This window comes from Magallana gigas, chromosome 3 (genome assembly GCF_963853765.1).
Source record: "Magallana gigas chromosome 3, xbMagGiga1.1, whole genome shotgun sequence".
In the NCBI taxonomy this organism is placed as follows: domain Eukaryota; kingdom Metazoa; phylum Mollusca; class Bivalvia; order Ostreida; family Ostreidae; genus Magallana; species Magallana gigas.
Genome location: NC_088855.1, coordinates 20,299,179 through 20,322,667, shown reverse-complemented (window position 1 = coordinate 20,322,667; position 23,489 = coordinate 20,299,179). Strand labels below are relative to the sequence as shown.

At 33.0% G+C, this 23,489-nt stretch overlaps 5 protein-coding genes across 5 annotated transcripts; 3 read left to right on the top strand and 2 right to left on the bottom strand.

The window, feature by feature from the left end:
* Nucleotides 1-4,529: 4,529 nt before the first annotated feature.
* Nucleotides 4,530-7,161, top strand: LOC117692621 (uncharacterized). Its single transcript, XM_066078821.1, has 5 exons — nt 4,530-4,589; nt 4,986-5,240; nt 6,002-6,152; nt 6,263-6,288; nt 6,414-7,161. The coding sequence occupies exons 1-5, from the start codon at nt 4,580-4,582 to the stop codon at nt 6,680-6,682; spliced, it is 711 nt and encodes a 236-aa protein (XP_065934893.1). The 5' UTR covers nt 4,530-4,579; the 3' UTR covers nt 6,683-7,161.
* A 274-nt stretch (nt 7,162-7,435) lies between these two features.
* On the bottom strand, nt 7,436-10,080 carry LOC105329669 (low-density lipoprotein receptor-related protein 12). Its single transcript, XM_066078820.1, has 5 exons — nt 9,926-10,080; nt 9,635-9,844; nt 7,984-8,142; nt 7,728-7,865; nt 7,436-7,605 (listed from the first exon to the last, which is right to left on the bottom strand). The coding sequence occupies exons 1-5, from the start codon at nt 10,005-10,007 to the stop codon at nt 7,454-7,456; spliced, it is 741 nt and encodes a 246-aa protein (XP_065934892.1). The 5' UTR covers nt 10,008-10,080; the 3' UTR covers nt 7,436-7,453.
* An 861-nt stretch (nt 10,081-10,941) lies between these two features.
* On the top strand, nt 10,942-14,461 carry LOC117693178 (uncharacterized). Its single transcript, XM_066078819.1, has 7 exons — nt 10,942-11,363; nt 11,482-11,964; nt 12,218-12,382; nt 12,760-13,011; nt 13,306-13,410; nt 13,510-13,596; nt 14,026-14,461. Exons 1-7 carry the CDS (start codon nt 11,282-11,284, stop codon nt 14,256-14,258), a joined length of 1,407 nt encoding a protein of 468 aa, XP_065934891.1. The 5' UTR covers nt 10,942-11,281; the 3' UTR covers nt 14,259-14,461.
* Nucleotides 14,462-15,900: 1,439 nt separating this feature from the next.
* LOC105329673 (neuropilin and tolloid-like protein 1) lies at nt 15,901-19,054 on the bottom strand. Its single transcript, XM_011431015.4, has 5 exons — nt 18,898-19,054; nt 17,889-18,042; nt 17,421-17,644; nt 16,982-17,095; nt 15,901-16,751 (listed from the first exon to the last, which is right to left on the bottom strand). Exons 1-5 carry the CDS (start codon nt 18,977-18,979, stop codon nt 16,336-16,338), a joined length of 990 nt encoding a protein of 329 aa, XP_011429317.2. The 5' UTR covers nt 18,980-19,054; the 3' UTR covers nt 15,901-16,335.
* Nucleotides 19,055-19,307: 253 nt separating this feature from the next.
* Nucleotides 19,308-22,277, top strand: LOC105329674 (G patch domain-containing protein 3). Its single transcript, XM_011431016.4, has 5 exons — nt 19,308-19,730; nt 19,961-20,457; nt 20,802-20,976; nt 21,305-21,659; nt 21,829-22,277. The coding sequence occupies exons 1-5, from the start codon at nt 19,361-19,363 to the stop codon at nt 22,031-22,033; spliced, it is 1,602 nt and encodes a 533-aa protein (XP_011429318.2). The 5' UTR covers nt 19,308-19,360; the 3' UTR covers nt 22,034-22,277.
* Nucleotides 22,278-23,489: the final 1,212 nt, after the last annotated feature.

Below are 23,489 nucleotides of genomic sequence, written 5' to 3'. Positions count from 1 at the left end.
AACCACAGGTCTGATCTACTGTTATCTTCCTTTTTAGTCGTAAGCATCATATATTCTCTAAATTACTGTTGATTTCCTAGGAATAACTGTTAAAATTTCTTTTTCTGAAAAAAAAAACCTGTTTTATTGTCACTCCCACATATTTGAGATAGAGAATTGTATCTTGTGTTTGTCGTTAAACTGACGTCTACTATATCTTTGTGTCTAGTTTGTCTGCTGGATTTTAAATAACAATAGATAAACCGAAATCGGATTTATGTTCGTTTTTTGTTTCGTTAATAATTTGTATGGCACTCGTATTTATGAAAATCATTTCTGTCGAGAGCAGAAGTTTTCTGGAATATGTACATGTTTTGGATCAATATCATCATAGTTATTGCTTAACATTAATACATATAAGGTAGATGTAATAAAAAGGAATAAAAATCTCGTTTTATTATAAATTCAAATGATAATCTTCTAAATGTATTAAGTTTCTACACCGTATTCAGAGTCTGCTATCGGAATGCATCCCCCGGAATCAAATTCTAGAATAGCATTTCTTATCGGAGCAGCAAGTGTCACATGTGTGTGTATTGTATTCGGAATAGGACTGTTATATCGGTAATCAAGTTTTTTTTGTATATAAATATGTTCTCTCTGTGTTTGACATTATGAATATTAACGTGCATAATAGCGGTATCAGTCCAAGGATTAAATATATTTCGCCTTTTGCAGGTTGCACTTGGGGAGGAAAAAAGCAGGTTGTGAATCATGTTACTTCTATCTCCTCTCTAACTTCTTGGCACAATATTTAAATTACAATATAACGTTAGATACACTTAACAACAAAGTAATAAAGAGATAATTGGTCTTAAAAAAGTATTTTCAAATGTTCACAGAATGTCGCGTTCATCATAATATGGTGTACGATTTAGGAGATACGTCAAGGATTAGGGAAAACCCAAGTGTACACGAAGGTCCAGCAGAGCCTCTGTATGGTGAATGTAGTTACGAGGATACCTACTACAGTACGTTAGTACTAAGAGTGAACAGTGATTGTGGCCGGGAACCTAATACAACACGACAGCCAGTTTTTACAGATGATGACAATATATATGAGTTTGCACATCGTTATACACATCATAGTGATGAGGGACAGCCAACAAACGTGTATATTACTGATATGACTGAAGCAGCTGAATATAACTGAAAACTTGATTCACTTGTTTATCGTGTAAGCTTCATGTAATATGTTATAAAGCTTTACAGGTGTGTTCGTATAAACAAAGCACCGAGTCGAATATGAATCGTATTGGATTGATACTCTGGCATCAAATGTTGATGTTGATGTTGAAGTAAATAGGAAGATTTATACTTTTTCTTTACTAATAGCAAATTATTATCGACAGATGGAACATAGCATCAAATAAGCTACGATTCAAAGTTTATTAAAAGCAATATGAGCTGTATTTTTTAGAATCTATTTTGCTGCAAAACCTGCTAGTATGATAAGTCTGCATATTATAAATTTTTCTCAGAAGAAAGACTCCTCCTATAAAGAATATATAGCAGTTCAATTTTTGTACAGGACGACAATAATTCAATTTTGCTTTAAACAAGGCTGCATAAAACAGCTTTCCAACAGAAATATGGTTAACAGAAATTTAAAAACATAATAATATTTTTAAATTGTCATTTTAAAGACAGTCTGATTAAAATCAAACCTTCCACTAGCTCCTTTATTTTGATGGTCGCGTGGCCATCAAAATAAAGGAGCTAGTGGAAGGTTTGATTTTAATCAGACTGTCTTTAAAGAGGTTCTCTCCATAGGTTTTAGGTAGCCATTTTAGGTAACCCTTAGTCTTAAAACTCTGCATCACATATTAATTCTAGTAGTATATTTATATTTTACAAAGCCAAATAAACTATATTGAATAAAAAAAAAATGTAAAAAATTACACTTAACAGATTTAGTAAGGGACTATATTTTGTGGCGGAATGTTTTCAAGAGGGAAATGAACAATTTTTATAACCCACTAGTTTTAGACTACTGTTACTATAGCTTCCAGAATTTTAGCGCAGACCTTCTAGATAGTTTGTGGATTATGATATATTTATGATGTTCTAAAAACATATTTAAGCAAACTTTTGATATTTCTATCGATATATTTTGGCTTATTTAGCTTATAATTTATAAGTTAAGAAAAAATTAACTCCAATTTTGGCCTAAAATAAGCTTATTTCATGCTATATCTCCTGTTTTACTTTTAAATGAGACATTAAAAGTATGTCTATTTGTATGCAAAGTTTTGGAAAGATGACATTACTATAATATTTTTATTTGTGTTATAATATATATATATATATATATATATATATATATATATATATATATATATATATATATATATATATATATAGTTAAATCCAAAAAATATCCGGTTTTATATAAAGAAAATTTGAAAAATGAAAGACAACACAGAGTAAAACGTTTTACTCTGTGTTGTCTTTCATTTTTCAAATTTTCTTTATATATATATATATATATATATATATATATATATATATATATATATATATATATATATATATATATATTTGATTACTCTAACATTTTGTAACATTTGTTATTGTGTTCATTATTTACTAGCCTTTGACGCCACCAGTAAAGCAAGAATTTTAAACTTTGACTTGTATTAAACTTTCATAGTCACTACATTTGTTCAACTCATTTATTCATACTGTATTAAAATCATAACTAAATAATAGTTCAAACTATGAATAATTCTTAGATTTCGTTAAAACTATCAATTTCTTTGTCAGATTTTAGCAGAAATTTCAGGAAAATTATCATTTCTGTTTGGGGTTCTATATTTCCGACATTTGTTTCCACGTGTTAGCATCATGTTCCCTACATGCATTTGATAAATGGGAGGGTCTATATAAATGCGCCGAATCGGAATTGAAATTCACACCGATTAGAAAGTGCTATCACTCAATGCAATGCAACATCGACCCTAGCATGTACATCCATGTTGGATTTGCGACAAAAGGATGCAACTAACAATGGTGTAACTAAGCAAACTCTTGCAATAATGCAAAATTTCTGGAGGGATTGACCACTTCGCCTTTCATATTGGAAGTACAATCTCTTTAAAAACAGTAATGAAAACATGACCAAGAATCACAAAAATAAATGTATCCAGAAAATATTTCACATTTTGGCCTATTGAGATCGAGATTGCTCCAAATATACAGTGAAATTGATGAAAGATGTGTTATTGGCTTCCTTTTTATGTACATGATTTTGATTATTTCATATAAATAGGCAGATCAGTTGCTTTTATTGAGTTAGTAAAAAGCCTTGCCTTTGGGATTGCCTTAACAGGTAACGGTCACTTTGAACATCGATCGAAAGAAAGTATTTCAAAATCTGGGGGTTTTGTTTGGTATTATATAGCTTACAGCTCATCAATTCTGTTAATGTTTGTAAACTATGAAGACATTGCCCATTGGTGTTTAAACATATTTTTGACGTTGACATAGCGAGTATAATTAGTAATAGATCAGAATTTAAACTGCATTGAGAGCACATATGGAAAAAATGACAGTTTCCTCTAAACAACGCGTAATCTTAACTTAAAAGATCAATTGGAATATTGTAAAGACATGTGTACGTTTCATGAATATTAGAATATGAAACTACATTTCCTGTTTCAATATTCAAAACTGTAAAAAGGGCTATTAATTGGAATTAGGAAGTTAATACATATGTAAAATGCATATAAAACGTTATCAATACTGTCAAAATAATTTTGGTATTGTTTGTGTGGTATTCTCATCCGCATGGATGTTGTAATCTTTTGTTTGTTAATGTATGTTGCCGTCTCACATACTTCCACTCTAAAAGGCAGAAATATCTGTCGAAAGAAGGTGCTGGACAGGTAAAGCTTTTATTTCTAAAATATTAATTGTGAGAATTCTAGGTTTTGTCAATTAAGATGACTTTCCTTTTTCAAAATTTAAAAACTGTACTAGTTCATGATCAATTGTTTGCTGATTTTAAGTTATGCAGATGATGATGATGATAATGGTGATGGTAATCATGATAATGAATATTATCAATATTATTAATACTATCATGATACCGCAACTTCTATTCTTAGATCTAATTGCATTATGTTTAAACAGTACAAAAATTAATGGCAGATAGTAAATAATTCATGTTAGTCGATTATATAATAGAACATTGCTTAAAAGGCTAAACTAAGATTATGTAGCATTCCAAATAGTCATTTGTATGTGTAAATGCTTTTACAATACTAGTTCAACACATTATTTCCTTTAATACTATAATCCACTAGAAAAAAATTTCTCCTTGCATGGAAACTTTACATGACAGATTAAAACATTTTAGTTGTTAATTTGCAGAAGTGTAGTTAGAGAAATATTCCTAGGGCAATCTTCTAATCAGATCTAGTAGCATTTACATTTATCCTGAATGTGTTGCTCATTTTTCCCTATAATTTCTTTGTCTAAAAGTGGAAAACTTGTAACAAAGATTGAATGCTGTTCAGGCTTTGAAGAAAAGAATGATATGTGTGTAGGTAGGTACATGTATCAGATAAATGATACCTTGAAATCGTATGTTTACATTCCTCTATATAATGTAATGTTTAGATAAACAAAATGTGGATTTCGACAAAATTTTATTGGTGTCCTTTAGAGGTTTTATATATATATATATATATATATATATATATATATATATATATATATATATATATATATATATATATAGTACGTAATATAACAACAAAATAATGCATTAATTTAATAAAATAGTAATACAGAAGGATTTATCATACGAACGTATCAATATAATCATGATCACCCTAAACAACAAAAAACAATTACATAACTACACGATCAAAATGAAAGCCACTAAGACAAATTATCTTACAGATTTACTATAAATCTTTTCATCTGTTAAATGTTTACAGAATGCAGTCCCGGCTTTTTTGGATATAACTGTGCTGAAAAATGTTCAAAAGATTATTTTGGAAGCAAATGCTTGACAAAATGCAGCTGTAATGAAACACAAATCTGTCATCATGTGTGTGGATGTTTGCAAAGACTGGACTTGAATTATTCAAATATGACGAACAATGGAACCAGTGTCTTAATGGAGAACGTCACATCTTCATCATATGCAGAGGAATGTCCTACTACAACAGATGAGTTATCCACAAGCACAGGTCTTATCTACTGCTTTCTTCCTTTTTAGTCGTTATCGAAATATTTATTACCTGAATTAATGTGTATTTCCCAGGAAACTTTCAATATTTCTTTTTCTGAAGAAAATCGGTTTTATATTGTCACCTAAACAAATCAAAGATAGGAAATTGATTCTCCTGGGGTTTTTTTTGGGGGGGGGGTGTTTTTTTTTTTTTTTTTTTGGGGGGGGGGACTAATTTTCATTTATGTACATGTACTAGCTAACATTTACTACATTTTTCTTTTTACTAATTTGTATGTTAAAATATATTTTTAAGAAATTACAATATCGTATATCTGGTAATTTTTGCGATGATCTATTTTCGCAAATTATTGAATACGTAAAAATTATATTCTTTATTCTTTTTTTTCAACAAACCTTTGAAAAAGCAATTATGACTGATGCAAATTAAAAAACTCTACACGTTTCCCCATTTTCGCAAATTTTGTGACACGAAAATAAAACACCCGGATATACGGTAGATAACCGAAATCTGAGTAACTTTTATTTTATATCATGTTGATAATTCGTATTGCGCTCGTCTTTTTAATGCATTTTTTTTTCAGTGAGAGCTCAAGTCTACTGAACAATGGTTTCAATCACTGTCCTATTATAGCATTTGCCTAAATAAATAACGTCTGTATCCAAAAATAAATTTTCAAAAATTTTCTTACATTAAAACTTCAAATGTTAATGAAGTCCAGCTAAACTGTTTTTTTATTTGATCCTTTCTTATAATAGAAATTCGGTTAGGTGAAGGTCGGGTAACCAAGCTACATTCCGTTACAACAGGTACACCAAACAAAGACACAAATTTCAAGATTTCATTTCTGATCGGAGTAGCAGGTGTCACTGCTGTGTGTAGTGCATTCGGAATAACACTGTTATACAGGTATTTTATTTTAATGCAGAAGTATATTCTTTCTGTGTTTGGTATTACAAACATCAATGTACATGATACTAGTATATGGCTCATGTTTAATTTTATTTCTCATTTTGTAGATTGCACTTGATGAGAAAAAAACAAGGTTGTATTCTTCTCTTGCATTCAGACACAATATATGAATTACAATGCAACCATATATCAATCAACAACAAACAAAAATTAAATAAAGGTAAAAGTTCCTAAAAAATATTTTTCAAATTTTTACAGAATGCCGCGTTCATCATAATATGGTGTACGATTTAGAAGATATATCAAGGCTTCGGGAAAATCCAAGTGCACGTGAAGAGCCAGCAGAGCCTCTGTATGGTGAATGTAGTTACGAGGATACTTGCTACAGTACGTTGGTACTAAGAGTGAACAATGAATCTGGTCGGGTACCTAACACATCACGACAGCCAGTCTTTACAGATGATGACAATATATATATGAGTTTGCACAGCGTTATACACATCATAGTGATGAAGGACAGCCACTAAACGTGTATGTTACTGATCTGATTGAAGCAACTGAATAACTGAAAACTGGCCGGGAGTGTTCGCATTAACAAAGCTTCGATCGTCTATAAACCGTATTGGAGTGTTACTCTGACATCAAATGTTGATAAGTAAATAGGAAGATTTTAATTGTAACTTATCTTTACTATTAATAGCAAATTATTATGGACATATGGAACATAGAATCAGTTAAGCTACGATTCAAAGTTTATTTAACACAAAATCGTATTCACTCAGGGCGTACTGATACAGTCGTTCAAAAAAACACTTTTTTTCTTATTTAAAAACAATGTGCATGATGGGTTTTCATACGCACTCGAATAGGCTTCGGGTCACGTGATCAGGTAATGTAAATAGTAGGAACATGCTGTGACGTGGCACTCTAACTCTGCTCTCTAGTTGTGATTTAAGTAAGGTAAAATGGAAGATGAAATGGAATGCGGTGATTTTGGGCTGACAGATGGATGTTAGTATATAAGTAAAATAAAATAAACGCTACCGGGTAGCTTACCTATGCAATAATTGTTGTTTTATATTCAGACAAAAACGTAGTGAGGGAGAATATATTAATTAAATTTATACCACCGGCGATAAACTGACGCTTTTGAACATTTAGTGTGAAATGTATGATTTCCCGTGATTTTTTTAAATTGGTGATTCTTTAAAATAATAATTTGATGATATTTGTTATAAAAACAATATGTTCAACCCGTAATAAATGATGAACATAAATACAATTGAAATTTGTTGAATTTAATCTTTTAGTCTTTTATATCGTTTTTGTGGGGAGAAATAAATACAAGCTGTTACACATAAACATAGAATTAAGCCCATCCCAACAACTGTTCCCACAATGATTCCAACTCTAGCAGAAGTACTTAGATCCGTCCATTTGGCGAGTATTCCTGAAAATAAAAACTTGAAATTTACTCTTTCTGATATTAGCTACACGTGTTGGATTTCATGAGTTCGTCTATTAAAATAATTTTTTTTATTAGAGTCAAAATGAACATCTATGCATGCTGACCTTCACAACCAGCATATTGCGCAGACTCGTCCGAATTATCTTGACAGTTGACTTCCTGGTCGCATTTTAGCTTTTTGTCAATGCAGATATCATCAAGACATTGAAACTCGTTTTCTGAACAAATTTTGGAATCTGGTTCTGTAAAATTATTAAAACTCAAAATTTAAATCATATCTCTTGGTTGAAATCCAACTATAATTAGCTTTTCTCTCTTCGTTTTCTGTTCAACTCTGATAAATGATAATATAAGCCTTACTTCTCTGGACCGTGGCGGTCAACTTAAATCCAGTACTGGTACTGACTACCATACTTTTGAACTTGAACGTCGCAATGTTGCCACTTGTAGCTATTGGCCGAGGAAGAATTCGTCCACACAAACCCTTGTTGGGAGATATCTCAGTATCTGTAGTATCTCCTTAAAAAAATATACAGTGTTTTATTCTAGAATCTCATTAATTTAAATTAAGAAGGGGTCGTTTGTCATACCCAATCCCCATACAACGAAAAGAATTTTTGGGAAATGTTAGGCATGCAACGGTATAATAATTTCCATGTTAATGATGATATTATAGTAGATCATATAGAATGGATACTATAGCTATTGATATGTTTTACGGTGCTACCGTTCTGGCGAGCGCAGCAAGAATTACACATACTGTACCTTGCATCATTGTCAACTTATAGTTTTATTTAGGTATCAACGAACGTAAAAAATGTTTTGAGAGAGTATTGATCTACAATGAGTATGCCAAATGTACTAATTTTAATGGTTATGATACATACAGCGCAACCCCCTACCCAGAGAGAGAGAGAGAGAGAGAGAGAGAGAGAGAGAGAGAGAGAGAGAGAGAGAGAGAGAGGGTACCTGTTTGTAGGTGTGTAATTTCTCACTTTTAAATTAAATGGTATGACTATATGCAACATCTACATAATTTTTTTACCTGTTTATTTTTTCATTTTATTCCTTTTTATTTATTATAGTTCAAAATGTCCTATTGTTTATTTCCTCCCTACTCATATACTTACCTGCCTACTGCACGGTACATGCATGCACAATTACTTTAAAAATGGATCGATATGACAGTAAAGTATGGCTCTTGCTAGTAAATATATATAAAATCTCTATATTAAAAAAAGATTAAAAACAAATCATATGTTAATGAGGCAGGTATCGCAGACTATACTGAAATAGCCAGTACACTCATTACAGATGTTTGATCCACCTCTAAATTTATCACGGGAAATATAGCGCGAGTGCACTGTGACGTCATCCATGACTTTGTTCGTCTTTGTTTACGTTTCTCGACTCAATACGAAGGTATGGAAGCATGTAACAAATCTTTTGAGTCTCGCCAAAGCATATGCGGTACTCAAAACGTGTCTTCAAACTTTAAGTCACCGTAAATTACGAGTTAAAAGTCGGCCATTTTTGGCATAGCACCACGGGTGTAAACATTAGAGAGCATTATGGAACGTAGACAAAAAAATTTGTTTGATGAACTGTAGGTTTAGCTCGTTCTTTTTCCCGCGCACACTGGTTCTTAGAGCTTGCTTCGCTAACCGGCGCTGCGCTCGCTATAATAGTACAATGTATGTCTAGTTTGTGTGGTATTGTAGTTCTGTGTTATAATTCTGTAGTATTGTGTTGTGTTGTATTTCTATGGCGTCATATGTCATAGAATACAATGACATATAAGCAAAAACTGGTATCAAAATCTACTCTTTGAGTCATGTTGAGTTGTAGTTCTATGATGTCATATGTCATGGACTACAATGACATATAATCAAAAACTGGTATCAAAACTTTACTTTTTGAGCCAATTTATTTGGTACCAACTTCCAACGGCTCTTATTTCGCTTGTTGTAAATAAAAGCAAATCAAAAATCGAAATAATGGGTAGTTTTACCATCATAAATCCTCAGTACATCGGTGCAGTATATCACTGACGGTCTTCCTACTTCGAAATAATGAAAGTTGAACCAGATGACGTGACCAGGGGGCGCTTCCACCGTGGTTTGACATCTCCATCCACTGGGGTAAAATACGTCCTCGGACAGGGCTATGTTTTGTACTGTTCTTATCTTTATTTTCTTATCGCAATAGTTCTCCAAGTAAACTGTAACATTATGAATTATTTGATGTAGAGAAAATTCAATGTGAATAAAACAATATTATGTTTGTGTACAAAAAGACGTACCTGTGTTATCGTTATGTGCCATACAAGAGCTTAAGCTTACATACACAGCTGCTAATTCCAGTAGAAATTTGGCAAGAAACATTTTTGTTCAGATAAATGAAAAGTTGAAACGAACGGTGATCAAGGAGTCTCGTCGTAGATAATGGACTTCTCAAGTACTCACACACAGGTAAAACCTGAAACAGGTGCTATGAGATAAAAATTGTATTGTTTTTACAGAGAATGATCAAAATTAAGAGAAAACTGGATATGTGCAAAGTATAAAGACACAAATCACTCCAAATCCCTTTACCTACTACCCCATTCCCACCCCCCTTTGGGCTTTTAAACCATTTATGTTAAATTCAGAGGAATTAGTTTTACAATGTAACTATGAGAGTTTAAAAATCAACGAAACGAATGCAAAATGAGTTTTATTGAATTTATAAAAAGAGCAAGTGTTGACAATGGTTGAATCTTAAATAGAAATTAAGGAAGACTTCTGTGAATTGAATGTTTGACATTTTGAAATTGCGGACAAAAAGGTGACCGAAAAGTCAACATTTTACACGGTCTTGATATAGGAATGGCCTCCAAATATATCATATGTTTCATATATATAACGAGACAAACTACTACATATTGACAATTCGAAATAAAGTTAATATCATGAAGGGTATCAGGTTTTTTTTCAAGAAAACTTCATTGTTCTAGCATCATATTGGCAGCACAAATTTACTTTAATTAGTAGCCATTTGGGTTGTCTGTTCGTGCTATTGAGAAAAAAAATGCATGCATCTTAAAATTCCAGAATCGGCAGATACATGTGCCTTGGCAATAAGAGAAAGCGCCGACTTTTAGACTAAGTACATGTGCATTTATTCCCTATTTCAGATGTTAAACCAATACGTAGAGGATTAGGGTAAATATTAAAGCCATTGTGCTAAAATATTTTATCTCTACGGTGGCAGCCTCAGTTACATCCATCATTAGCATTTTATTGTTTGTAGCAAAGAGGGCATTTCATGTGACACATAAAACTATCCAAAGCGAGGGTTTAAACTTTTGGAGTTCGTAAATAACTTAATGCAAAAAAAAAAAAATTAAATTGTAAATCGCGTATTATCAATATAAACCGCAAATAAAAGGATTTTATCGACCCATTTTTGTTGATTTATTCTAATCCTCTCCATGGCAGCAACGAAAACCTTGGAACACTTCTTTCAAACGTATACGTGTCTACTGTATGTAACCTGTGCACATATAATGAGAGTAAGATTTAAACCGGGGACCTCTATGTTTGAATTAAGAAACTCTCCAAGTGTTAGGGTCTGCTAAATTCACATTCTATGAAAACTTGGTTTTTTTAATTATAAAATGAGATTCGAGTTGCGCGCTGCATTGCTTGTGGTTTTCGACACACTATTAATTGGGTTCGTTCGATGTGGAAATATCCGGTGTAAGTAATTTCACTCTATAATTCATTTTTTTTTTCAAATCATATCTATAGTTATTTTATTTATTTCGGTTGTGACGTTGTAATTACAGTTCAGCTTTACATTATGATTTATTTAAAGATTTTGTGACTGAGATTTGTGGACAGGAAATAGGTCCAGACTTCGGGACCTATCTTGAATTCGACAAGGACGGTATTATAGCCACGGATGGAAAATTTGCCCCACCAAATCTTATTGGAAAAGAATTCAAATGCACAGTTACAATTCGAGGAATGCCGTCTTCCGGCGCAAAACGATACATGTCTGTCTATTGGCGAAATTTCATATTTAAAGCACCGGAAGTCGACAATATTGCGAAAGATCCAGAGACGTGTGGGAAAGCGTATGTTACTTTATACAAAGGCAAGGGAACTAATGTTGCCGAGAAAGAAACATTCTGTGGATTAAATGCCTTACCCACACACATTGAATGGGAGGGGGAGTATGCGACCTTGTTTTTCTACGTGGACTATCGATCCCCGTCATCCCCGGATCCGGATGATCCCTCTAAATTCCTGTATTCTGAAATCTTTTTCCGACTTGATATTACCTCATTTGACTTTGGTAAGTTATTGTCCCTTATTAATTTTCAATCTTAAGTTTAAAATTATTACATGACAAATGTTATAAATGTTTTTACTTTTTATCGAAAATGACGCTTGTTATTTAAAAAAAAATTTAACTTCAAATTTAAAATTAGTAAAATTTAATGACAAACACATATTAGAGTCAACCAAAAAGCCGCATTAAAATTTAATGAGATTCCATGCCACTGTATATGTTGAAGTAATTTTAGTGATCTGAAATCTTTGTGCAGGGTGTGCGGATACCAAGGAAGGGGTGGTCATGATGTGCAATAACAGCAAGCGGTGTCTGGACGACTCCTTACGTTGTGATTTCTGGTTTTCCCGGAACTGTCAATCAGAGTCTTATCCAAGGGATAACTCAGATACCAGTAGATGGCCCCCGGGAAACTGCTTCAGTATATATATACATGCACTTTTATACATGTATTCATTTGTTTTCAATCAACCATCGATGATTAAACATTTCTATACGAGAAGAGTAATAAATGTACGACTTTTACGTTTGTATATAGCCTAAGGAAATTGTACAGAAATGAAAGAATACATGTACATAAAGATTTTTTATTAAACTAAAATTGACCGATGTGCAGTATCCATTTATCCATTTGCAATTATCCATTTATATGGGCATTTTACAGATAAACAGATATATAAAGATTGTGATAACATTATATTGGGATTTTTTGGTAAATATTAGTTTTGGCGAGAAATTTATGAAATACAATTTGTGAATTCATATATGAAAATAATGAGTACATGTCTTTCTTTACAGAGATAGTTCAAACAACAACTACCGAGCCCCTCCCCACTACTCCCCCTCCTGAGCCCGACTTCACTCCCCTGATAGTTGTTATAGGGCTGGCGGCTGCCCTCGCCTTCTTTTTCTGGTGTTTCTGGAGGCCTGGCTACCTGATATGGCGACTCGGTCGACTGCGCAACCATCCCTGCGTGAGAGCATGTGGGGCGTGCATTCCGTGCTCTGTAATGTGCGTCAGATGTTGCAGTTGCAGCACCTGCTGTATAGGTGAAAATCCGTGCACTTGAAATTCACAATAATACTGGCATTAAAATAAGCACTATTTGTCATAAGAACACGTTTACTGGGATAATTTGTTGTGAAGATAGGATGTGTAATTTTCCTCTTTTCCACATCCAGTATAATTGCGATAGTATTAAAACTACCTATCCATATCTCATCATGTTGATAAAAGACATAAATCCACCATATATTTAACTTATTTGGGTGAAACTGTTATTAATTGTTGTTGTTTGATAAGACTCTTTATTGATCATATATACATTCTGTATAATGTTTAAGGTGAATATGAACAGAGTCCTACGGGGCCTGCAGCCTTTAGAGCCCTTCAGGTGCAGGAGATGGAATCTCAGAACTCTTCTGTAAAGGAGAACAGTATGCTCATCGGTAAATAGAAAAATTTGGCTTTCATTGATATTCATGTAAAAATCTCCCAAAATTTAGCTATCGTAATTAGCATTTCTAATATTCATTCACAACATCCAGGAGGAAGTTCCCACTCTGGTAAGTCTGGGAAGGATGCAGGACGTATTTTGCCATGCTTTCCAAGGACTTCCGTGCCGGAAAAGCAAGGTACAATCAGGTGTATAATCTAACCAGAGAATGTTTGGTAATGGTATGCAATTTGAAAAAAAAATATTTACAAAAGCTTCCGTGAATAACAATACAGCTGTTGATTCAATTCCAACAATATTGATTTAGAGTCGGTATATGCTGGTTCTAAGTTGAAGTATTTGAATTTTTTAAACACAGTCCCACGTTCTGAACTGATTGCATCTAATTTATTTTATTCAAATAGTTGTTAGACGTGAAATACATATTATTACATCGTTAATTATTTTAAACCAAATTTGTTAATGATATCGATGTTAAGATTGTCAAAGAATTTATTAAATCAAACTGTTTTATTGTCCAAAGCTTACAAATTTTGGACAATATTTGGTTAACGATGTTAAAATTGTAAAATTCAATTCAATAATATAGCAGTATTTTCTGTTGTAGGGGGTAAGGTTAGATTGAGACAGGCCACGGTTTGTCCTTTACAAACGTCAACAGAGGAACAGGACCAAGGAAGCGGGGAACAGGGCGGCTCCAGCACAGATCCCGGAACAGGAAGTAATGAAACCAACCCAGAGAACCAAAAAATGGGCGTGTCTGCAGGCAACATCAACTTCGTCAATGATTGGGTGAAAATGTTAACTGGTGATGGGTGTCATCTTAGAGAGCATCGATGAGACATTATAAAGTATCCGTCACCTAAACATAGCTGATTTAAGTGACCAACATGTGTATTATATTCTAATATATCGTCCTCGCTTGACCTTACATATGATAACAGTTATCATATAGCTTCATTGCCTTGTTGTATCTATAATAAAAATCGTCCGTTTCTGTTTTGACTTTTATAAAAAATAAATATTATATGTTATCTATGGATCACTTTGAATTTAAAAAAAATGTCTTCCTGGCTTTTGCATAGTTTCATCTGAACGTTATTGACATTTGTATGATTATCTATAAGCGTTCTTGACTTTCATGGATTTAATCTAACAGATATCATATTTTGTGGCTCCATCTATATGACAAATTCGATTTTATAATTTTTTTTTAAATTTATGTGATAAAACATAAATTTCGGATAATATTTGCACTATCCAAACTTTTATCGTATTGCATATGCACATAATTTTATACTTCTTTCCTTATCATTTTATCTACTAGTATTACATGTAAGTACCACTCAGCTTGCCGATCAAATAGCTAGTTATAACCAATGAAAATTATTTAGTTTTAATTGTTAACCTCCGTCGACGAACGATATTCGAATCTGATTTAACAAGTTTCAGCCACTTTCGATAAGTGTGTTAGTTTTGTTCTGTACAAATCCATTGCAGACCAGGCACAGGTGAATTAAACTCTGTCGATTGATTTACCGAAAGTATTTCCGTGGGAACATGGAACGTGCGAGTACTTATGGTGTACTTATATCACTTAGGAATGGCTCTTCCTCCATCAGAATTTTATAATTCATTTCCGTATTTAATGCCAATCATTCATTCAAACTGATGTTAGGTATCCAAAATTATTTGTTTTTATTTTGAATTAAAGAGCATAGACAAATTAGATCTTTATTGGGGGGGGGGGGGGGGGTCTATCAAAGAAACTTATCTCAGTGAATTGAATGTGATTTTAGCATGTCTTGAGTGAAACTTTAAAAAAATAATCACTCCTACAAATATTTCAACTTCAAAGGAGTTATTTGTCTATTAATATTATCTAGGAAACAATATACGGAAATCGAAATGTTTTGTTTTTATCATCCCTTAAAATGGAGAATCAAACATTTTTATTAGGAAACTTTGAAATATTTTGTTGATTGTATTTTCCTTTCATTTTAAATTTTACTTCAATGCATTTTTTAAATATCGTGATTAATTAAACATACATGTAATTGCAAAGTCAAGCTATTTTACTGAGCTGCGCGTTGCCAAATGACGCAAACAAATTTAGTTTAATATTAGGCTATCGACACATCGTCTACATTTCTGACAACAGGTGGTTTCCTCTTCATTCGTACATATACCAATCTACCTACGGGAACAAATCATTTGACATTAGAATTGGATTGTTCAAGTTCATATTGTCGCTCACAGATAATGTAGTGTTTTGTACTTTGTACAGAATGCACCTGTAAAAAGTGAGGCAGGTGTTAAAGCATTTCAAACGCAATCACCTGGCGTTTTAAACTTTTTCCCTTTATATATACAAATATTCTTACAATAATTAGATTGAATGATAAGAATTATAAGGAAAATCATAATTCCTGTACATGTGATTTGGGAAAAAAAAGAAGAAAAATGCAACTCAAAATACATGTACATTATATATAATTTTATTGCATCATTGTTTTCGCCAGCGAAATACATGGTACAGTGACAAAATGTTATCATTACATAGTACATGCTTTATCTATGTTAAAATTTAATTGAAAATTTAATCATCTTGTACCTTAAATAGTCAGAATATATACGTACAGATTAAAAACTGAACATAGCCGTGCATTTCTAGTATCTAATGATACCCACACATTCACCTTGAATATACAGAATGAATACATTTAATAAACATTTAATAATCATTTAGCAATCTTCATACTTAAATAGATTGTGACTGAAAATATGTCTCACATTTCAATAAAAATATGATGATCGAACAAGTAACGATGCTAAATAACTGTATAATCGTGACACTAACAATTATATCTTTTATATTAGAAAAGGAAAAGAGGGTTATAACTCAATCTAAATGTATTTAACAATTGCTAGCTCCTGCATTTACATTCATATTTATTTTCCCTGATTTTGCTCCCGGAACTTGTAAGTGATTTTTCTTGGAAGCGGAGGAAGAAGGCGTCGTGGGTCGTGATCCGATGTCAAGATCCTCATCCGTCTCAAAATCGTTAGACATGCGCGAAGGCGGCCCGGAAGCGACGTTTGTGTATGCGTAAGATTGGTAACCTTTTTTGTAATATTTCTTGGTTACGGGATAATTTCGTAAAGTACTTGTGTAATGTTCTTTGGGTATGGGTTCGTTCAAAAATCGTTTCCATTTGTAGTGCCTGTAGACTAAGACTCCAATGATGACTCCGATCACAACAAGGGAACCGAGACCGAATGCCAGACCGTAAATCAGAGCAGAGTTGTCGTCAACGATCCCAAGTTCTTCCGCTACAAAATAATCCATCCATCGATCAATCAATCAATCGATCAATTAAATTTATCAATCAATCAATTAAATTTACCAGCAAAAAAATACGCAAACAGAACAGGATATTTTGAAAATGGAGTTTTGCTATAAATTGGTTTTATTGATCACCAAATAAAGAAAATAAGACTACTTTTGCTTTGACGTGATTGTAATGTAAATATGAAAAACTATTATCTGTAATTTTATATACCTGTACAAGCAGTTTCATCTGATTCGTCCCCACATTGATTAAAACTGTCACATCGCAGAGATTTGTCAATGCACAATCCATTACTACAGCTGAAGTAATCAGTGGCACATGGCGCTATACGTGCAAAAAAAAAAGAAGATATATTACTATTAACTTATCAAGTATATATATATATATAATCCTCAACAAGAAAAACAACGAGAGATGTTGTAGAGAGTTCAATGGAATAAATAATCTAAAATTGTCAAAATGAACCTTTGCAAAAAACAAAAAAACCAAAAAAAACCACCAAAAAAAAACAGACAAAACTCTCTTAAGTTATTAACTTATATTTTCATACCTTATAGTCATGTTACCAATACATATCAGTTACATTGTATGTTACATCATTAAAAATCTACATCTTCGTGATTTGAAAAGAAAATAATTAATGTCTTACCATTTGTGAAGGCTGCAAAAATGATGTCGAAGCCCCTGTAGCGGGCGCTACCGTCGGTGACGAATTCTAAGGTCATTGACGTGGAGCTGGAACTGACGTTATGGGGACCAGACCTGTCGCAGTAGGACTGGGGGTTGATCTTTGGAGATCCAGTGGAGGCACCGTCGTAGAAATTGACGTAGTCCACGCATGCTCCGGTTCGTTGTTCTTCCAATTCAAATCTCCTACAGAGAGCGATGAATGGTGAACGCATTGCATTAAAATGGATTTTGATTAAGATCGGTTATTTTCGCTATATTATTATTGTATGCAGTATTCCCCACAACACCCCCCCCCTCCCAAAAAATTATAAGATATTAAATAGAAATCATTTTTTATTAAATAAGATGATCGCTAAAGTAAACAATTTCAACAAAAGCAAACACACAATCAAACACGAAAAAATAATTTAGTAATTTTTTTAATTACCTGGGTACAGCAAGCACTTGATGGCCAGATGGCGCTGTGACCGTGATGGCGCAATTAACATTGTTGCTGTAGGTGAGAGCGGTACTGGATTGTACCCGCATGCTGGTGGTGAATGTAGATGATAGAGCGGAACTGCATGTCGATGGAAGATACACTTAACAATAGAAAAATGGGGTGTTACTAAAAGTGTTTAATTATAAATACATGAATATATAAATATCTTTAATGACTGTAGAAAAGAATTGTTTAACTTTACATAAGGATTAGTCCGAAATATTTGACGTTTCCCTGGCCTTTTTAACGATTCTGTTATTTTACATGCGAAGAAAACATGTTAAATATCAAAATCGTTTAAAAATGCCAGGAAAAGACATATATTTTGGGCTACATTTGGATTTCAATTACATGTATTTGTGGTTTGTTTGTCTGTTTGTTTATTTATTTTTGTTTTTGTTTTGATCACTGATCTATATAAATACTCCTCACAAAATATTTTCAAAATCGTGTTTGTGAAACTAGGCAAAAGAGAGGTAATGCATCAAGGAACTTTGTTTGCAGTTAACATCGTTTTATTAATGACAAACTATAATGTAAAAAGTTTAATTACGATTAATTTCCGATTCATTCTTTGCTTTTTCAATTCGTAATTCGGTGATTTTTTCTTTAATAACGTGATATGATTTGTATAATTAAAATACCACTGATGATAATGCGAATTTTTTACCTTACATCGTATACACAGAATAAAATCAGAGATGTTTAATCTTTTAATATTTTATTACTATCGATAATTTAAGGCATATATCACTGAACATTACTTTTGGAGGGAAACTCAGTATAAAGATACAGTACACATTTTTAGAACAGTTCAACCCAGGAGTATATAGGATTTCCTTGTGAAGTTAACAAAACTGATCAAATATTTATACCATAATTATATTACATGAACAGATGAAAGTTATGTACATGTATAATATCAATGACCACATTATCATCGGGAGTAACCTACCGGCTTGTAATGCTGCCTTGGAATATGATATTAACAGTGTACATCCCAGTACAAAACACCACATAACACGCATTCCATGCATTTTTAAACGATTTGAAATTTAGTTATCCACCATTTTGATTGTTTACAAAATTTTACATTCGCCTTCGGATTCGCTTAGCAACAAGGTAAACAAATATTGGGGTATTTAATGGTCGTTTACAGTATCGTACGTCTGTCTGCAGTAAGTTTTAACTGCCAGAAAGTCTAAAAATCTATTTAAACAAGAGAAATTTTGATTTTAAAAAATAAAGTGTGATAAACATCAAGTAATTTAAAATTTTGTGTCTGCCTCAAGATTTAAATGACTAATTAATATGTTCATTGAAACTGCGTAAAAAACCGGAAAAGTAAGCCGTATCCGTGTTGTATGTTATAAGAACCAAAACCGGAAGCCGAAATATGAAAGTAGACAAACAATAACATGAACGCTCAGAACAGCAACAAAAAGTGTAACCCATTTGCCATTATAAACAATATCCCCCGCGATTATCATTCATCTGATTTGAGGAACTTCTTTTCTCAGTTTATAGAGACCAAAGGGTTTAAATGTTTTCACTTCAGACATCGCCCGGAGGTACAATTGCACAAACGTAAGGAAAACGGAGAGGATGAGAACTGTGATCAGCAGAAAACTTCAAGTACAAACACATGCTGCTGTGTTGTTAGCGTGTTTGAAGACAGATATGAGGAATTTTACAAGATGTACCATAGAAAACATTGGTTGGACAGTAATGGGGAATCTATCTCAAAAGTGTGCCATATTTCTAGAGTGAAGATTCAAAACTCAGATGGTAAGCATATGGTTGAGTTTATAGGTAGAAGGGGAAAATACATTGTTGGAATCCATGGGTGTTGTATCTGTTGTACTGTACAATTAATCTGTGGGTTCTGACAATAGAGAAAATTACTATTAAAACAGAATCAATATTTGTAATGTAACGTACAAGTACATAAAAAATGTTCTGAACATCAATCAGGTGCTTAAACAGATAACTTACATAAAAATAATCTTTTATTTCAGATCTGTCCTCATTTTATAAAACAAGAGGCGAATTGAAACAGATCCCTAGTGACAGAGAAACATTCACAGAGGCTGATTTGATGAAATTACCAGAGTTGCATCCCCCAGCTGCCATGCCAAATGGAAATGTAGGAACTCCAACATCTATTTTCATGGAGGCTATCAGGCAATGTAAACTACCTCAAGCAGTGATCAAGAAACTGGGACTCAAGTTCCCCAAGACCAGAGTGAAAAACAGATATGGCAATGTTCCTTTCAATTATGGGGGTAAGATAGAGGAGCCTGAAAATTCTGAATCTGTGGAAGAGACGGTGTTATCTGGAAGTGGACACAAACTTGTCAGTGATGGTGATTATGAAGAGAAGACAGAGGACTCAGACCTACAAAATCAAAAAGTACGCAAACGGTTGACCAAGAAAGATCCAGAGACCAAGAGAAGAATGGAGCTGAATATTGAGGAGAATATGATTCACAAGGAAGACAATGATTCAGAACATGTTAGTGCATTCATTCTCGAAACAAATGGAAAATTCTTTCAATTATAAGAATATTGATAATATGTTTTGTTTCTATATTCCTTTAACCAAGATTGCATAGTCCTTAATTGTGTTAATATTTTAAGATCAACAGTAGATGAAATTGCATTCAAAGTCATAAAAAAAAAAAAATGAGTTTTGATACATGTAGTATATGTAATATATGGTAAATTATGAATCTTAAGTATTCCACAAAACAAAGTACAATTTTTTAAAAGAAAAATGTTTAAAGTCTGTAAAAATTTACATTAAATCTTTGTCAGGCTTTATGAATAAGGCAAAATTTTCTCTGTGAAATTCTCTAGGATAATGACAGTTGTGAAGAATGGGAAAGACACGAGGCACTGACAGACGACCCCACAAACCAGGAGAGGAACAAGGAGCGGCTGTTTGAGGAGGAGATAGAACTCAAGTGGGAGAAAGGAGGGAGTGGCTTAGTGTTCTACACCGACGCTCAGTACTGGCAGGAGCAAGAGGGGGGTAAGAGCTTCAGCCATTTATATATCAGGGGATAAAAGTATTTAACCCAAATGCTTGTGTATAAACATAACAACATAACATTTGTAAAGAAAGACTGTAACTTTTTTTTATTTATCAATTCTCTAGTAATATCTTTAGAAAGGAAGAATGAATTTAGATAGTGGCATATACACAGAAAAAAAATTACGATAATTTTTTCTATCTGATCCATTGTTGATGCAAGCTATTTGTATTTTAATGTTGGATATCTAGTGAATGTTGGCAATGCGGGAAGACAGATTAGATACAAATATAAAAGGATGAAGATACATGTATTGAACTTTTTCAGATTTTGACGAGCAGACCACAGATGACTGGGATGTAGACATGAGTGTGTATTATGAGAAGGGATCGGGTGACAAGGATGCTAGGGATCATGTGACCATGAGACAAGAAAATCGTCGAAGAGACGGCAAAGAGGCCACAGACAGGTTCACTGCTGGATTTGGTAGGAAGAGGAAAGTTCAGCCCCCAAGGGAGGAACACAAAATTGGGAAATTTGAGACTCATACCAAAGGAGTAGGAAGGAAGATCCTAGAAAAACAAGGCTGGCAGGAGGGGCAGGGATTAGGATCAACAATTAAAGGGATTGCAGAGGCTTTGGAAAATGATGGCCAAAATCCCAGGGACAGAAAAGGATTTGGGTATGTACTGGAGTTGTAGTGCTTTATTTAATTTGATTTTTATTTTCATCTTCCTGTCTATCTGTTAATTTCATCCGTGTGAGAGAATTTTTTTATCGAATCTTCTTATCAAGATTTAGAGACATACACGATAAGAACTACAGTTAAAATTTTATTTTACTGTTTACAGGTACAGAGGTGAAAAGCTTGTTAGACCCACAGGAAAATGCAAAAGAGCTGAGAGAGAGGTCTTGATATCTACAGTGTATGATGACCACTCCCAGACTGACCCCCAGGACCCACTACTGAGGCGGGGTCACCACTACCACATCAAGTATCGAGACAAAGTCGACTTCACAAAGCCACAGGAAAGCCAAGGCTATATTGACAATTAAGAAACTGCATTATATACATGTACATCATTTACATTGCTTCATATGTTTTACAAGTTTGTTCTTTAAAAAAAACTACTTGAAAGCTGTTCCTTTATCATGACAAATGAAAAACTATTGGAAACACACTAGTCTGTTTTGTTGGCTTGTGTTGCTGAAAGTGAAGTGGATGAATGCAAAATATGATTTGTATGTAAACTTGGTTTGCAAATAGAGTGTAAATGAAATGGAAGGAAGATGTGAAAAAGATATAGGGTACACAGCTGTTTAAATGTTGAGAAAAAATGAAATGGTACCAGGAAATTAAAAAATTAAATTTTTACTCTGTTGTTCTTCCTAGAAATCATATACTTTTAGTTGTTAAACATTGCACCCTAATGAAAGTAAATACTATCATAGTCAGTTGCATCAACAGTTATGCAAGATCTCCCATCATGCTACAGGTAGTTAACATTTAAAGAAAATTTAGCAACAGTTTACTATAAATGAGAATCTCTGGTGAAAATTGCTCATTTCGGATTCTGTTATAGCTAGGTTAAAATAAAATGTATTTTAAACAGTGGGCATTGGTAATACAGTGACTGCAAATTTCTTTGTACTTGGGGCTTTAATATAATTTATTTACAATTCAATTTCTTGCATTCAAATTGGGCTTAATGGGAAAGAGTAATCTCTCTTGCAGTGTCAATTTGTCTTTAGCTGCAGATGGGACAAAAAAAAATTAATGAACAAATATTTCAGATATCATCCTTTCAAAATATTCTTTTAAATAATTTATTGAATACAGGGAAAATATTAGCTCCCATTTTATTTTGTCCCTTTCATCTTTGTTGTCAGTGGGTAAATAGTTGAGGAGATATGCAATTCTGAGTTTTCAAAAAGGGTATACTGGTACAGTGCCTTTTCCACGTATTTTGCCTAAGACCACGTTTGAACAGAAAGTTACTAAAATCTGTCACAATATGATTTTCAAAGCTAGGTACTGATTATACAGTAAAACACGCTTATAACGAAGTGCCAGGGACGGGTGATTTTACTTCATTATAAGCGAAATTCGTTATATCCATCAAGTTTACAACATATTTTATAGTCATGGGGAATGAAAATCAATTCCCTGCAAGTGTCAATTCATCGTAAGCGTGTTCGCTATAACAGTGTTTTACTGTATAATGGTGTCTGTAACCACACTGATTTGTCATAAATTCAGAAAATCAGCATCGAGAGATGAATATACATGTATAGAACTCAGTACCACTGATTGACTTGTATAAAGTCAGCTGATATTCTCAACTTGATAACTTGCGGTAAAATTCAATAAATAGAAGTGTAAATAGATTACAGTTTTATTGAAGAGATCTTTTTATATTGGGGTGCTCATACTAAGAATTAAATAAACAAATTTGAAAAAAAAAATCTAGTATATAAGATATTGTATAAAATAAAACTTTCTATTCTTATC